The sequence below is a fragment of the Haliotis rufescens genome, unplaced genomic scaffold (genome assembly GCF_023055435.1).
Source record: "Haliotis rufescens isolate VD_foot unplaced genomic scaffold, xgHalRufe1.0.p SCAF_11, whole genome shotgun sequence".
Taxonomy (NCBI): domain Eukaryota; kingdom Metazoa; phylum Mollusca; class Gastropoda; order Lepetellida; family Haliotidae; genus Haliotis; species Haliotis rufescens.
This window is the reverse complement of record NW_025963791.1, coordinates 16,469,967-16,485,315: the sequence shown is the minus strand read 5'-3', so window position 1 is coordinate 16,485,315 and position 15,349 is coordinate 16,469,967. Positions and strand designations below refer to the sequence as shown.

General features: G+C 38.3%; 1 protein-coding gene across 1 annotated transcript in view; it reads left to right on the top strand.

Moving 5' to 3' along the window:
- Positions 1-15,349, top strand: part of LOC124152055 — a 31,169-nt gene that overhangs the window by 3,406 nt on the left and 12,414 nt on the right. The window contains exons 2-25 of the mRNA XM_048392320.1: positions 582-645; positions 1,046-1,093; positions 1,874-1,920; positions 2,564-2,637; positions 3,111-3,351; positions 3,465-3,642; positions 5,449-5,588; positions 5,897-6,113; positions 6,381-6,487; positions 6,577-6,665; positions 6,865-7,055; positions 7,916-8,044; positions 8,424-8,551; positions 8,716-8,766; positions 9,140-9,190; positions 9,477-9,527; positions 9,798-9,839; positions 10,164-10,217; positions 10,470-10,520; positions 12,686-12,727; positions 13,024-13,068; positions 14,373-14,423; positions 14,691-14,804; positions 15,137-15,241. Coding sequence (XP_048248277.1) covers positions 588-645; positions 1,046-1,093; positions 1,874-1,920; positions 2,564-2,637; positions 3,111-3,351; positions 3,465-3,642; positions 5,449-5,588; positions 5,897-6,113; positions 6,381-6,487; positions 6,577-6,665; positions 6,865-7,055; positions 7,916-8,044; positions 8,424-8,551; positions 8,716-8,766; positions 9,140-9,190; positions 9,477-9,527; positions 9,798-9,839; positions 10,164-10,217; positions 10,470-10,520; positions 12,686-12,727; positions 13,024-13,068; positions 14,373-14,423; positions 14,691-14,804; positions 15,137-15,241 — 2,304 coding nt within the window. The 5' untranslated portion in view covers positions 582-587. The remainder of the gene's footprint in view (positions 1-581; positions 646-1,045; positions 1,094-1,873; positions 1,921-2,563; positions 2,638-3,110; positions 3,352-3,464; positions 3,643-5,448; positions 5,589-5,896; positions 6,114-6,380; positions 6,488-6,576; positions 6,666-6,864; positions 7,056-7,915; positions 8,045-8,423; positions 8,552-8,715; positions 8,767-9,139; positions 9,191-9,476; positions 9,528-9,797; positions 9,840-10,163; positions 10,218-10,469; positions 10,521-12,685; positions 12,728-13,023; positions 13,069-14,372; positions 14,424-14,690; positions 14,805-15,136; positions 15,242-15,349) is intronic.

Below are 15,349 nucleotides of genomic sequence, written 5' to 3'. Positions count from 1 at the left end.
AAATGATTGTGTGACGTTGTCATAGAAGTCAGCGATATTCCAGCTATAATACAGGGGCGAGGCACACTTTGTGTAATACTATCTTCAGAAAACACAGTATTGCGACTCCTTTCATCTCATTATATCCCACCTACTCAACCCTTCTCAATATCAGACTGCCTCCGTGGTCTAGTGGTAGAGCGTCTGCCCGGAGAGCGGAAAGACCGGGGTTCTGTCCCCGACCGCGTCATACCAAAAGACGTTAAAAGTTGCCATGTCTGGCGCTCGGCATTAAGGGGCTATAACAAGGACTGGTCGGCTCGGAATCAGTATACTGTGTCTGAGTGGGGTATTCATGTTAAACTGCGGCATGGTATCTCAGTGTGCCAGCACAATAAATCGGCATCAGTCCGGACTAGTACAAGCAGCCACACACACACACACACACACACACACACACACACACACACACACACACACACACACACACACACACATGTGCATGCACCTCGCTATATAAGTGCAACAATCTTGGACGCGACGTTAAATCCCATTTCACCTCACTTCCTCAATATCATTCTATTAATAACATCAATGTTAAGGTACTGATGGCCGCTATGTCTGATCCAGAGGGTGCAGACTCGTCTCAAGACGCCCCCAAACGTGGTAAGGACAGGTTATATTTCAAGTATGTTGGTTTTAGTTTTCAGATATACATGTGCAGTCATTGCAATCAATCGTTTTCAACTTTATGTTAGACAGTTGACACAGCCGACTAACATTCACTCATCTACCTACACAATGACGACAAATGAGAAAGTAATTCATTGTAGGTAGTCTGTTGTATATGTTGAACTCAGATAAAACTCTAATTAGTGGCATGTTATCCATCTACAATCCGATTTTCTGAGATGGTGCCATATCTAGACACACTCGTTATTGATAGTTCATGACGTCCTCCTGTGGTCATCTTGTGGTTTCATCATGAAGACACATGCTATGTCATAGGCCCCGAAACTGACATCTACCACATATTCAACATACATGTATTAATAACTCGTTTCAGAACGTCCTGGTGGAGGTGTTTGGGTGCCAAAGCCAGGCTCTTTACATGGTATGATTACTGTTGTTGAAGTTAGTCAATATCAATATTTAAGTTGTACGCTTCCACGCCAGCCTGCTGAAAACTGAACAACATTTCACGAATTTCAATTTTTCTTTAACTTAACCGAAGACTAATTCACATGATGTAAGAGTAGGCATGCTTGTTGATGAATTTGCACGTTAATCAAACGTTTCTTTCTACTTTTTGTTTGTTGTTTGAAGCCGCACGCAGCAATATTCGATATATGACGGCGGTCTGTAAATAATGGAGTCTGGAAAATCTAATGATTGACATCATGAGCATCGATCTGCGCAATTGATATTGAGATACGATGACATGCATTAAACAAGTCATGCATTGACCACCCGATCCCGTTGGTCACCTCTTACCACACACAGGTGTTACTGATCATGTAGAGCAATTCTACCCCGAATCTTCACAGGGTTTGATTGTGTTGAATGTAGGTTGCTGAAGATCAATTCTCACCAAGAATGTCACGGGATTTCTTTCTACTAAAGTGTCTATTATGCCATTGTAGAGTACAGAAGAAAAAGAGGCCACTTGCATTAATTTTAATGACCATATATTCTATAATTGTAAGGATATAGAAGACATTATGTTCATCGTGTGTATTTATTCGTATGCATATTTACACTTTATACGCAAAAAGAAACTAAATGGACACATCAGATTAAGACTATTGATTGTACCCTTATCTAACAATGTACCTTAATAATATACTGTACCATAATTGTGTTATTTTCTATTTGATTTTTTATTTGTTATCAGCCCTAACATTTGATGTGACAGGAATACTTATTCGATCGAACAGCGAAGTAAGTACAACTTAATAATATCAACTCGGATATCCATACGAACCTTAACCTTCGAAGGGTATGTGGTCCAACGTCGGTGTAAATTGCCATTTACAAGTTCTGAACTCTCAAACAGGTTCATATGGGATAAATGTATCAGTCCAGAAGCTATAGATTTTAATATCTGGTGTACAGTTAGAACCTGCGTTCGTGGATATACTACCTTCCTATTGCAGTCATCTAAACCGATGTATCACATCGTTGTCTTTGTTGCCATACGCCACAGTCAGAAATATTTCAGCATTATCACGATGGCCTGAAAAGAATTGAGTCTGGATCAAACCAATCAGTTGTTCATCTTATGAGTAACACCCTAACCGCCAGGAAACGATGGCACGCAATAAACCAAGTCACCGATCCTGACCACACTATACATTTGATATAAGTGGCCTATTTTTCTATGAAGACAAGCATAGGTTACTGGGGACCAAAAAACTATTAACCCGGAATCTCCACGAGTTTGCATCCCTTTGTCATCTTGTGCGAAAAAATATGTACGTGCTATTGCACCAATCTCAATCAATTTCTAAAAGTATGTACCTAACTAATAGTATATAGCAATCATTATGGTAAGTGGTGGGATATGTTTTGATCATCTTTGTAGGTGCCCTGGTATGAACGGCATGCTGAATGGATCAAGAAACACGTTCAACAGAGGAAATGTTCCGTGTATTCGAGGTATTTGACCCCACCTAAATAGTGGTTATTTACACGTCGCATTCATGCATAAATGTACGAGTTCAAGAGTTGCCAACCCTGTGATACAATTTAGATCATATAAAAGAGTTTGAAGTTCAACACAGATTTAATTAGAGACATGGTAATGAATGCACGAACAAATTGTAACTCGGTGGGAATAATACACTAGCGATGACCCCAATATGAACTCTTTGGATGCTTGTTAAGGGACACTTACATTATCAGAAACATTTCAGAAGGAATATTATATTAATGTCACTGAACAATAAGGCAGTTGTACTGTACTCCCTCCGCAACAGTCACTTGGTGGTTTAATGCATTTCATTGTACAGCACAGATGTGAACCAAAATCATTACCAAGATATTATGTTGACTAATTCAAACCTGGATCTTGACAGGGAGTACCTGGAGTATACTGTGCATGAGTACACAAACGGTAAACGTTATTACAGATTTACAGAAGAAAATGAGGAACGTTGCGTATGTGGGCACTTGAAAGCTGAACACGATGAAGAGGACAGCAATAAGAAATGGAAGAAGGAAGTCAATACATCGACGGACCCTTCCGAATACTATGGAACACTGCTTATCAAACAACTAGTGAGGAGTACAAATGATAAGGCAGAAAATGACAGTAGCGTCACCAAAGCCCCAGATAGGGTTCCGACAGAAGAATCGGGCCATGCATTGGAGGTAATGTTCACGATTTTGTAAAAGTTCAATAATATTTTGAGCAATGGTTACTATGGTTATGATATATTGTTGACACCTTATCTTATTTACTATGTCTGTATTCCAAATTGCAGTTCTTGCGCGTAGATGAGGATATACCAATGGGGGACATCAAATCTTTATTGTTCAATGTGTGGAACGTGAACAGGCCGAAGTGGATAATCTCACTGATGGGAACACAAGATGAACTATTCACACGGTTGTCAAAAGCTGTGGTCAAAAGGGCACTGAAGAAACTATGGGACAGAGCAGGTTTGTTTTTCATAATTATACTAGACACCAACATAAACTGTGCATATAATTTTGTGTTGTATCTTTGGATTTGATCTTTTGGATCTGTGGGAACAAAACACTGGAGCACGCACAAACTCAAATGCACGGCCAATGTCCCACCTTCACACGCGCTGCGGTAAGCCACTCGAAGCATTACGCACGTGAATGTCATGGATGATAATGCTGACAATGCAAATTCATTTGTCATTGATTTTACTAGTTGATAGAGGGTGCATTTAATCGCCATCATAAAGAGTGAGTATGGTTTTACGCCGCTTTTAGAAATATTCCAGCAATAAGACGGCGAAATGGGCTTCGCATATTTTACCCATGTGGAGAATCGAACCCGGGCCTAGGCGAAAGCTTTAACCACAAGGCTTCCCCACCGCCCTGTCACCATACGACATTGATCAGAACGTGTCTGTCAAACGTTGAGTCTAATAAAGCCATTGATTGAAGATCAATCGAAACATTTCTGAAACCATGTCTGCACTTGCCCGTCAATGACCGACCACGTTCTGGACATCCAAGAGTTACAAACTCTGACCAGTAAAGATGGATTCACTTGGATAACAGGATTTTGAATATCGTAACCACTGCACAGTTTATTCCAAATGATGGACGGATTCATACCTATACCGTCAGACACCAGCTGCGAGAGCACGTAATGGGTTTGCGCTGACCTACAAATCGCTAAGACATCGGCAGCTTCGTCTACCGTGGCGTAATCACCACATCCGTCCTCCTATTTATTGGCGGAGGAACGTCATGTTCACAGATGAATCCAAATTTCACGTGTCAAGTTTCTCATGTACAGTGTCTCATGTTGGTGCCTAGTATATACATTGCAACCCTGAATTATTATTTATGAATAAAAATGTACATGACATATTGATAAATACAAAAAAACAAATCTCATTCTGGTATAATTGTAATAGTTTTCTGAAAGACTACGGATTTTGTGGGTAATTCAAATATGGCATATGGCAAATACGCATAAAATATGTCACTTTTGTTTAACTTTAAAATACATTTAAAAGAGGACAAGATATGGTAAGAGCCTTTTGGCCACACAGCAGCTAGTAGCAAAACATTTAGATATTTTTGGTGAAAGTTGTAACGAAAAGGTGTGACTAGAGGTTTTTAAGGAAACATTTTAGTTTATATCTGAACATGATGGAGTCTGTAATCTAGGCTAATTTTCTAAGGGATAACGACATTACTAACATGGGGGAAATGCATCTTGGGTAATGGACTCATAACAAGAGTTTCTCTTGAAAGTGGAAAAATCGTCCCTTTTCACAACTTTGATCATGCCACAAGACCTAAACTTTCACGTGTAAAGACAAAAGGTTAGTTGTCAGCCATTTAAACATATTTGATCATTTTCGTACCAATATTCCAAAGCGTTGGACATTTACAGTAGGCCAAAGGCCCTTATCCTATTTCGTCAGTTACATTGTGTAAAGTAGTAACATAATATTTTGAGAATTCTTTCGCGAACACCTGGCATCATCACTATTTGAAAGTGATTCATAAACACATGCTCATTATCAAGTCGGAATGATACAATCGATTCTACTTTTGGCAGGGATTTCTTATGAATATTGAAAGGGATGTGTCGCTTTTATTTAAAAAAATATAATTTCATTAGTTTATAAATGTATAAGATATATAAATTTTACAATTTTTCTGCACAGCATATATACTGTTTTACTCATGGTTTTTACTTTTAATTGGTCCTACTAAAGAGTGTTTATTCATCTGACTTTGAATTCGCAACAGATCTCTGCATCGTATCTGACGGCTTACACAATGGAGTCTCAGAGCACCTTGTTGGTGCAAAGTCGCTGGAACGTATTACATCCATAGGATGTTCATCTTGGGGTATCTTGGGTGACCATGATGTTTTCAAAGGCATGCAGGTATGTCAAGAGTTTTACCGAATTTAGGGATCTTAATGAAACAAACGTATGCGCAAGATACTATAGTCGCCCTTTTGCTTAATGTAGCTGAACTAATCTATATTTTCTACAAAAAACTTATTTGTTCTCCGCAAACCGCGCATAGAAAACTATCATTTACATGTCATATCCAATATCTTATATTAGGAATACATAGTTTAATCTCAGAAGGTTTGACTTACCATTTCAAGTTTGACAATGGTTTTACGTGCAAGATGTGTCCACATGTTGTATAACTGCCACATCAATGTATACCTGCTATGGTGCAGGAGGACGAGGATGGGTACAGGAAGATGACGTACTTTCTCAAACAAGGAACAGAGGCGATTACAGGACCAAAACAGATTGGGACAAATGTATCTCACATGTTTCTGGTTGATAATGGAACACGTCAGCCATATCTTTGTGATTTGTCCACCATGTCGTTCCGCGCGAGACTGGTTGCAAGTCTGGCAGCATCCGAGGCTGGGACAGAAGTGGAAATGGGTACGTCTATTTTCGAAAATTTGACACTGTAAGTATATGTACCTTAAAGGTGGATCAACACGGAGGATCTTATTCTTGAAAATATTTTGCTGTCATCTCTGGGGTCTCAAATATGTGACAATGTGTTTATTGAATTTGTTCATATCCTGACTTTGGTTGACATTTTACATGTTTTGCTTGCAGAAACATTTACGGAGACATGGATACCAAAGTACGTTACACCAAATATATCTGTAAATGCCCATTTTGACTTTTTGTCAACTGCAGGTTCTGGCGCCATTCCTGCAGTAGCCATCCTACATGGGGGAGAATTGTCTCACCTGGAAGGACTAAAAAATCACATCCAGGAAAATATCCCTGTTGTGATTATCAAGGTAAATGCTTAGAATGAAATATATTGTCCTGCTTTTCTGAATAAAATACGACCATTAGTACATATTGAAATCGGATGAGTGTGTTGTAGGAAAGAGGGGGCATAGCTGACGTGATTTGTACTGCATTTGAAGAATCTAAACCAATGTCTCGTGGAAATAGAGGAAGAAACAGTGGAGGGTATGGATAAACATATCAACGCAATTATGTATGTATGTCTCACCATGAAAGAACGTTTGTTAAAATCTTATTATGCAACATACAATGCTAATATATGAGTAAATGCACAATGTTCTTCATTGCTGGCGCTGTGTTCATGTATGTGTTATTATGATTAATAATCACATATAATCATGTATATGATGTCATGGTTTTCAAGGAATGGAACCGTTATTGACGACACACTAAAGAAGAAAATAAAAGAGGGACTCGTGAAGCAGTTTGGCGGGCGAGACACAACTGACGAGCATGTCCAGATCGTCATCCAGTGCCTCCAGAGAAGAGATCGCATCACAGTTGTTGAAGGGGTCTTTAATCTCTTTCAGGGAATTATCTCCGCCATGACTAAGAGTACGTAAACATATACTAGCATATACTAAAAATAACAGCAGCAAACTTAAGGACCCCTTTTAAATCTTTGTTGTTACTGGTTACCAATTGTTGCCATAGCTATCAACTTAAATAACGTAATACAATAGATACGTTGGCGGTAACAAGTTTATTAATTGACATGAACTTAAGATTATGACAAACAGGTCCCTCGGGAAAGAAAGCGTTGGTATAGAAATACTTCAAGCACATTCTGACAACTGCAAATTTGGTGGTTATTAACATGATGCTACCGTCAAGAAATATACAAATGACAGTGACCCTTGTACCATACACAAAATGGAAGGGCTTGTCCATCCGGAATTGTCTCCCCTTATTACAGGTTACACTACAACACTCCAAGAAGGTATCATCTCCCCTTGACAAGGTTACAAACAAATAATAAGATTGTTTTTCCATTTAAAGAAAATCGAGACAGAGGTAGCTGTCATACAGATCCCAAACAGATAGTTTTGAAATATATGCATTCTCTATGTGTTATCCAACAAATAACGTAGGCGTTCTTTGTCCCGTTTAAAGTAAAGCTGGTCTATATACCCCTAACTGACCTTGATGCGACACATCCGTGAGTGCAAACCAAGTGATCAGGATCCTATCATTGTTCTGATCTGAAGCCTTAAATTCGGGTCTCAACTTGAACTATGTTTGATGTCATGGCCTGGTCCTGATGACATCGCCCATGTGTCGCTGCAGCGACTGAATAAAATGCACCACATGAGACATAAAAGTGCCATGTTACAAATCTGTTGTGCCATTTTGTCTTATAGACTAGTAACAACTAACTATTCTGAAATGAAGTTAAAGAAAGTCTTTGATTGCAGGCAAGTCAAACGAAGACCTTATCGCCTTAGTTGATGAATACCTTCCTTCGCCTGTCTACAACCGCCACACGAAGGACAAAATTGAGAAATTTGTCGACTCAAAGACAAGAATGCACCAAAATGTCACAGGTTGTCTTACGTTAAGATTGACGTATTGGAAACATAAACTTTCATTTCCTCTGAACTAAATATTGCAAACTGTACATAAGAAATATGTTATGGGCTATATTTAAGCACCCCTTTGTAAATGGGGATGTTTTAAGATTTTGTATTTTTATTTCTGGTCTCTGTATGGGTCTGCTTATGTTTTCTCAAGAACTTGAATTTTGCAAAAACTTTTCCAACAAACAATCTTCTGATATCTTCTTTAAAACCAGATCGTAGATTTCCAAATAAAGACTTTATCAGTGAAGCATTTAGCCCCATTGACGTCCTGATATATCGACATTGGTCTTACCTATTGAGAACAACATGGACAAAAAAGACTATTAATCTATTTTCTTCTCAGATTTTGAGACTGTCCAAGAAATCCTTGTGGAAGCCATGGTTCACGAAAAGACCGAGTGTGTGGAGTTCCTGCTTGATTATGGCCTTGTTGACATTACGAGTGTCGACCTCATTGCACTGTACTCCAAGGTAGAATATTCAACTCACTTTTCATTTAATAACACGCGCTATATGTTTATAATGTAAGTAATATCACTAGCCTAGGCGAAGATAACAAGAATGACTTATATAGCAGTACCCTGTGTAACACACACAATAGCTAGCTGTAATGACTATTTCTATGAATCTTTCAGACAATTGCAGATCTTCCAAATAATGTTGCTCGGATGTTCACAGAAACCAAGGTAACGTTTCTATGTGTGTTCTTACAGCATTCAGTTAAATGTATCTGTCATCAAACAAAACTAGTGGTAAAGTGGTTAAAGCGTTTGCTCGTCACGCCGAAGACCCGGGTTCGATTCCCGACATGGGTACAATGTGTGAAGCCCATTTCGGGTGTCCCCCGCCGTGATATTGCTGGAATATTGCTAAAAGCGGCGTAAAACCATACTCACTCACTCACTCACTCACTCACTCACTCACTCAAACAAAAGCAAGCAATTTCTGTCATAAACGTACCATCTAAATGTGTTAGTACTGATCTAAAGGACTTATCAATTTAATTTTCAAGCAGATATTAGAGAATGGAAATACACTGCATTTCTTTCTACTGTTTAGGATGACATGGAACTCAGACTGATTGTTGAGTACATCTTTAAAGGTTGGGAGGTATGTATATAATATGTCTTGGTGGAAGTTTAATTGCCAAACCTACTATTCACGTGACATTATATTTTAATAAACACAAAGCATTGTTGTCTTGATGTGATTTTATGTACATTTAAGATCCATTTTAAAGGCTTAGGCAATACCAACCAATACACTTATGTAGCATTCTGACGTATGATCCTTCTTGAGGGTTTTCTATGTGGCTTGTTTACTCTTTATGAGTGTGTACAATTATTCATCGTCGTCATGTCATGTTCATATTATCACCAACAATGCCATTTTTCAGAGAAAGGGGGTCCTCAAGAGATTTTACGGATTTCTCCACTGCCTGAAGTTTGTATGTAACCAAAGAGATCCCATTTAATCTTAAGAGTAAACCACAATACATTTTTTCATTAAATTATACAGTTTCTACTCTACAGTACTTTTCCCAAGAAACACTGTATGAAGCCATCGTTGATTTTTTATATATTAAGCATGCTGTTTTGAATTATTGTTTTCATCTTTAGACCTGAATGGCTTTTCAAAGCTCTTCTATAAGAAATCTGTATCATGAAGTGAAGAGTTTCAATAGACATTATTGCAGTACCTGATTTTGTTGTTGTAGACAATGGACATCAAAAGACTAAACAAACTTCGGATATTCCAGGTATGTGTGTGATTGATGTAAACTACCGGTAATAAATAAGGAAAATTTGGTTCAAATAATGTACATATATTCCAGAACATGTTTGAATTTATTATGCATACACAGTATTCACAATTATGCATAGTTTTCTTGTGAATTACAAATAATTTGCATACATGTTGAAAAGAGGGAGGGCGAGACAATGTAGAGACTGAAAATATAATTTTGGGGTTATGACTTTCTTAGGCAGTATAAATGAAAGCGCCAACAGCATCTACTTATTGCGTTTTATAATGTGAATACTTTTGTGAAAAGTATGTATACATGTGTGAGGATATGTTTCAGCTGCCAGATGAAGACATGAAGAAGACCGTTGTTGACATTGTCAAAGATTCCTCGGTAGGTATCAACAACGCGTTAGTATTATCATCTGATTTCAATTAATTTGACAAAATGTTGAACCAGGTAAGTGCTGAATCGATTAAATAGGGTCGCATTACTCTTACGACCCTCAGCCTAATCACGGACGGTTATCCTGTTATTTTTTTCAAAATGGCTTCAAATGACGGTTGGGCTAAGCCATTCATTTGATTTATTTATTGGACATAACATGATATTGCGATTCACAAAGTCAACCTCTTCTTATTGCAGACCAAGGCCCAAGTAACCAGTAAGATTACCAAGATCCTAAAAGAATGTCAGGTAATTTATTATCTTCAGTTTGGTATGTTCTACAGTATACAATGTAAATTTTATGAGTATAATTACATTCATGGATTATTACTGATAATCACTCTGTATATGATGAAAACATGGTAAGATATTGGAGTATCCAGAGAAAAAATAATAATTCTAATTCCAAAATCTTTTGTTTTTCTCCATATACTAGTATCTCGTTGTAATTGGGATTTTTCTGTCATCGATGTGGAATCTAAAAAGCACCATGCTCAATCAACAGATAAAACAATAAGTGTGTCACAAAACAATTCTTCATATGTATGAATTGATGAACAAATAAACAATTGCATACACATGTAAAACATTGGCATACACACAATATTATGGATATACTTTTCCCAAGTAATATGAGCCGCTTTTCTCTGATATTGCGGGTCAGTGGCATGGGTAAAATAGGTGGCCAATTATTGTAAACCTTGCCTCTCCACCCTTGTATCTATATACAAGTAGTTACATCCGCAAAGAAATACAGTTTGCGTGAATATCGCTCTTTACGACCTTTAAACTACAGAAAAAGCAAGACATATTTTATAAAACATGAAATCATGAAACATTCAGTACGTATTATAGTCAAATCAAATGTGTACGTTCTTTTCATTTTCACACTTGTGGTATTCGAACTCAAAAGTTTCACCTTATAACTTACCGTCAATTCTCTGGACCCCTTAATCGTCTTCACGATACCTCTAGACCACGGGGATGCTGCGGGAAATCCCGTACATCCTGAACATGAGATACACTAATATATCTCATCATTATGTAAATATTGCACGGATTGTGTTCCCTAATCAGACACTTTGGCTGTTGTAAAAGGACAGATCATGCCTCCAGTACTTATTGTCCTCGTCGCATGTATACCAGGCCTGGATTTCCGGTTAGAACAATGTATCCCTGAAACCAGTGTCCCAGGACCTTAGGAACTAGCAGACAAGTCCCTTTACACCGGGCTAAAATATAGTAGTATTTCCATTGTCCATTTCCATATGTGTAATGGGGCTGTCGGGTAGCCTAGTGGTTAAAGCGTTCGCTCGTCACGCCGAAAACCCGGGTTCGATTCCCGACATGGGTACAATGTGTGAAGCCCATTTCTGGTGTCTCCTGCCGTGATATTGCTGGAATATTGCTAAAAGCGGCGTAAAACCATACTCACTCACTCAACCCATATGGGTATCTATTAATACCTTGAATGTCTGTCTAATTAATTAGTGCAGGGGGCACGGGTGGCCCTGTCGACTAAGGCGCCGCGATTCTCTGTGTCGAGTTGCGGGTCTTTGGCACGCCAGAAACCTATGATCGTGTGTTCGAATCCCGGTTCACCCCGATTATGTTTCTAGGTTTGTCAGCACCATACCCGTGCTCGTGGGATTCACCGAAGTGGTAAACGTCTGAAACCTGAATCACTTCGGGCTTTCCGTCCACACACCGTGATATAACTGGAATACAGTTAAAAGCGGCGTTAAATCAACTAACTCACTAGATTTGTCAGCACCATACCCATTGCACCAAAATGGTAAACGTCTGAGACCTGCATCACTTCGCGCTTTTCTCCCACATTAACCTGACATGCGGTGTCATAACAGAAATACCGTTGAAAGTGACGTTAAACCCAACTCACTCATCCATTAGGTAGTGCAACAAATTCATTATAAAATCATATTAAAATTCAGAAATGATGCCCGTAGGTGTTTATGAAACAGGTACATGTGTAAGCATGCCCTGCCCTATTGAAAGAACAACTCTTGCGTGAACGTCAAGATCTCTATACAGATGGCCTCAGACACAAATTACAACCATCAACATCTAGGAAATAATTTGAGAGTATTCAAAGTGAGACGCGCGACTTAGAGGCATCATTAAACCGATGATGATAGAAAGTAATTCTTAAGACATGTTATATATCGGAAATGTCATTTGCAAAGCGATGTTATTATGAAGTTGTTGGAAACACTGGAAATATAAAACGCATTTACATATTGGATAAGTACCATACAATAGTTTGGTGTAATTGTTTATGTTTCATATTATCTCATTCATGAGCTTTGTGCTAATAAATATATTTTACATATTGAGTAAAACCACATGACCTGCAGAATATTTGACGTTTCTAGACAGATATATCCTTATTTCAGGCCCAGACTGAGCTGTCGAAGGCATTTCGCTTTGTAAATGAGGTGTGTAATTTTTTTTCGAATATGGAAATGAAAGCGTTGATCAAATGTAACGATAATGATATACTAATGAGTTAAATGTGATTTTTAAATATTATTTGGATTTAAAGACCAAAGATGTTACATTGTTTAAGACACATTACAAATCTACAACTACTTAGTGGCGTTTAAGGTGCATGCAGTTATATTCAATACTTAATGCCATATTGCTGAGTGCGGCGTTAAACAACAAACCAACCAACGTAATGCCAATTTCGCGCAAAGCATTTCTATTAACAAGCAAAATGTTCATTTTACAGGAAAGTGGTCATGAAGAGGCAACAGAGTTAGAGACATCAACACAGGTAGGGATCACATCCTACGAAACACATACGATTTACACGCCCAAAATCAGCATTACTGCAATAAAACTAATACAAATTAAAGTGATAAGCCATTTCCATTATCATAAGAAAACTCTGCTAATAGCAGAGTCCATTGTACGATTCCTACCATCAGCAGAACATTTAGTGAGTGAAATGAACAATATTCCAGTAATATCACGACGTGTCAGCTTCATGTGGGAGGAAAGCCCCAAATGATGCAGGTCTCAGACATTTACCACTTTGATTATACTCATGAGCATGGACATGGTGCTGAAAAACCTAGAAACATATTTCGGGCGAACCAGGATTCGAACAAACGACCATATATTTCTGGCCTGCCCAAAAGACATATCTCTACACAGCGAACAGCGGCGCCTTTAGACGACTGGGCCATCCGTGCCCCATTAAGCAAATATTTATGAATCACTATCAAATAGTTTTCATACCAGGTGTTCACCAAAAGGTGAGCGTACAATGGGCCACCGATGGCATCGTAACAAACACATGCAAAGGCAAGTAAATTGTTCACCTGAAAAACACGGGAACTAAACGTATGGTACAAGTCAAATTAGGGAACTGTATCAGACATCCAAATGTCTACTATTAAACATATTGGAAGGTATATCGAGGCCTTGAAAGTTTTAAAACTGATCAAACAACTTTTTGAGAATGAAGCATATGACGTAGAAGAAACATGATTGAATGTACCTCAAAAGTTGTGACACTACAGGCTAGAGCTGCTGGAATATTACTGGACATAAACGAAAAGTTGACTATTGGAAAGCTGAAGTAATCTCTCTTGTCATACAATCTGGTGAAGGGTGTTTTGTCACACTGAATCTTTTGACATAGAGCTAAATATTTCACTCGTTTATTCTACTTCTAGCTCTTGTGTGTTGATTAGTGAAAGGGACTGTTTGACCATTATTAAACTACATGTATATCTGATTGGTGAAGCTAAACTCCTTGGCCAAATTATAGATCAGCAACGAGGGAACCACAATTGGTGCCCAGGGGGATGCATACTTCTAAAGGTCATATCTCCAAATTTAACATATGTTATCAATGAGGAAGTCCGGCATTTCACATATTGTTTTCTCAGTAAACTTCAGATGATATTTGCTTTAATTTTCTATTGGCAAACCTCTAAAAGACTGGGACAAAGCTGTTATATCTATGGTCATCACGTTGAGTGACAAATACACAATAGATCTAAGACTGAATAGAAAACTCATGCTCTGCATGACTCATGTGCTTTCACTTTCTCGTTATATTTCTTACAGGAGATCCCGTCAAAGGCGTGGAAAGGCTTCGATTACACATTACACGACACGGTGATAATCGCCGTAAAACTATCAGGAACCTATCAGTGCCTAAATCAATGGGACTTGAGATGTGACATACGCTATTGTTCCACATAAGTTTATGAGCACTTAAAAGTAGATTTGCAGGCGTATTAAGATTAGTTAAAATGCGTGGACGTAACACATGGTCATCATACAATACAGGCCTATATATATTTATTCACATGAAAACAATAGTAATTTGTAATGTAAGGTAGTCACTGTAATTCAAGAGAGTTTTCTTTTGTTTTTCTCCAGGCCTCAGAAACAGAGAAACGTCTCTACGATCCCATTGCAGTTTTGATGCGAAGAATTACATACGCCTACCTGCCATTCAGCTGTTTCATCGACGATGGACACATGAAACACAATGTAAGAGTTTAAACACATCAGGTGTTGCCCCTGCTGAGAATTTCACTTTGTCATATTTCTATGTACTAGTGTTTGCTGTAGAATGCTTTAGACATATTGGTTTCATAATCACACTTCGTTGACAAATTACATTCCCCTATTACCTCTGTCTCATATGATCCGGTGTAACAAATGTCTTTGCATGTGTTTATGATGGGTGCAATTGATTGGGCAGAATCCGATCACGTTTTCACGAACACCTGGTATCATCACTATTGAATGTGATAATCACATGATAAAGTCAGAATCGTCCAATGGATTTCTTATGACTATGAATGTTTTGTTTTTTCCAGATTGATGATGATTTGGAAGTTGAGGAGGCGTATCGGAGGTTATTCGTGTGGGCAGTCCTCTCAAACAGGAACTCTCTGGCCCTGGCCTTTTGGAAACGGGGCAAGGTAAGTGACAAATGTGAATCTCCAAGATGCAATACCCTTTGAAACATTTGAGTAACATTCATCGATCCTTTGCGAGTATGTAATGAAAATTGCATTTTGAAGGCCACG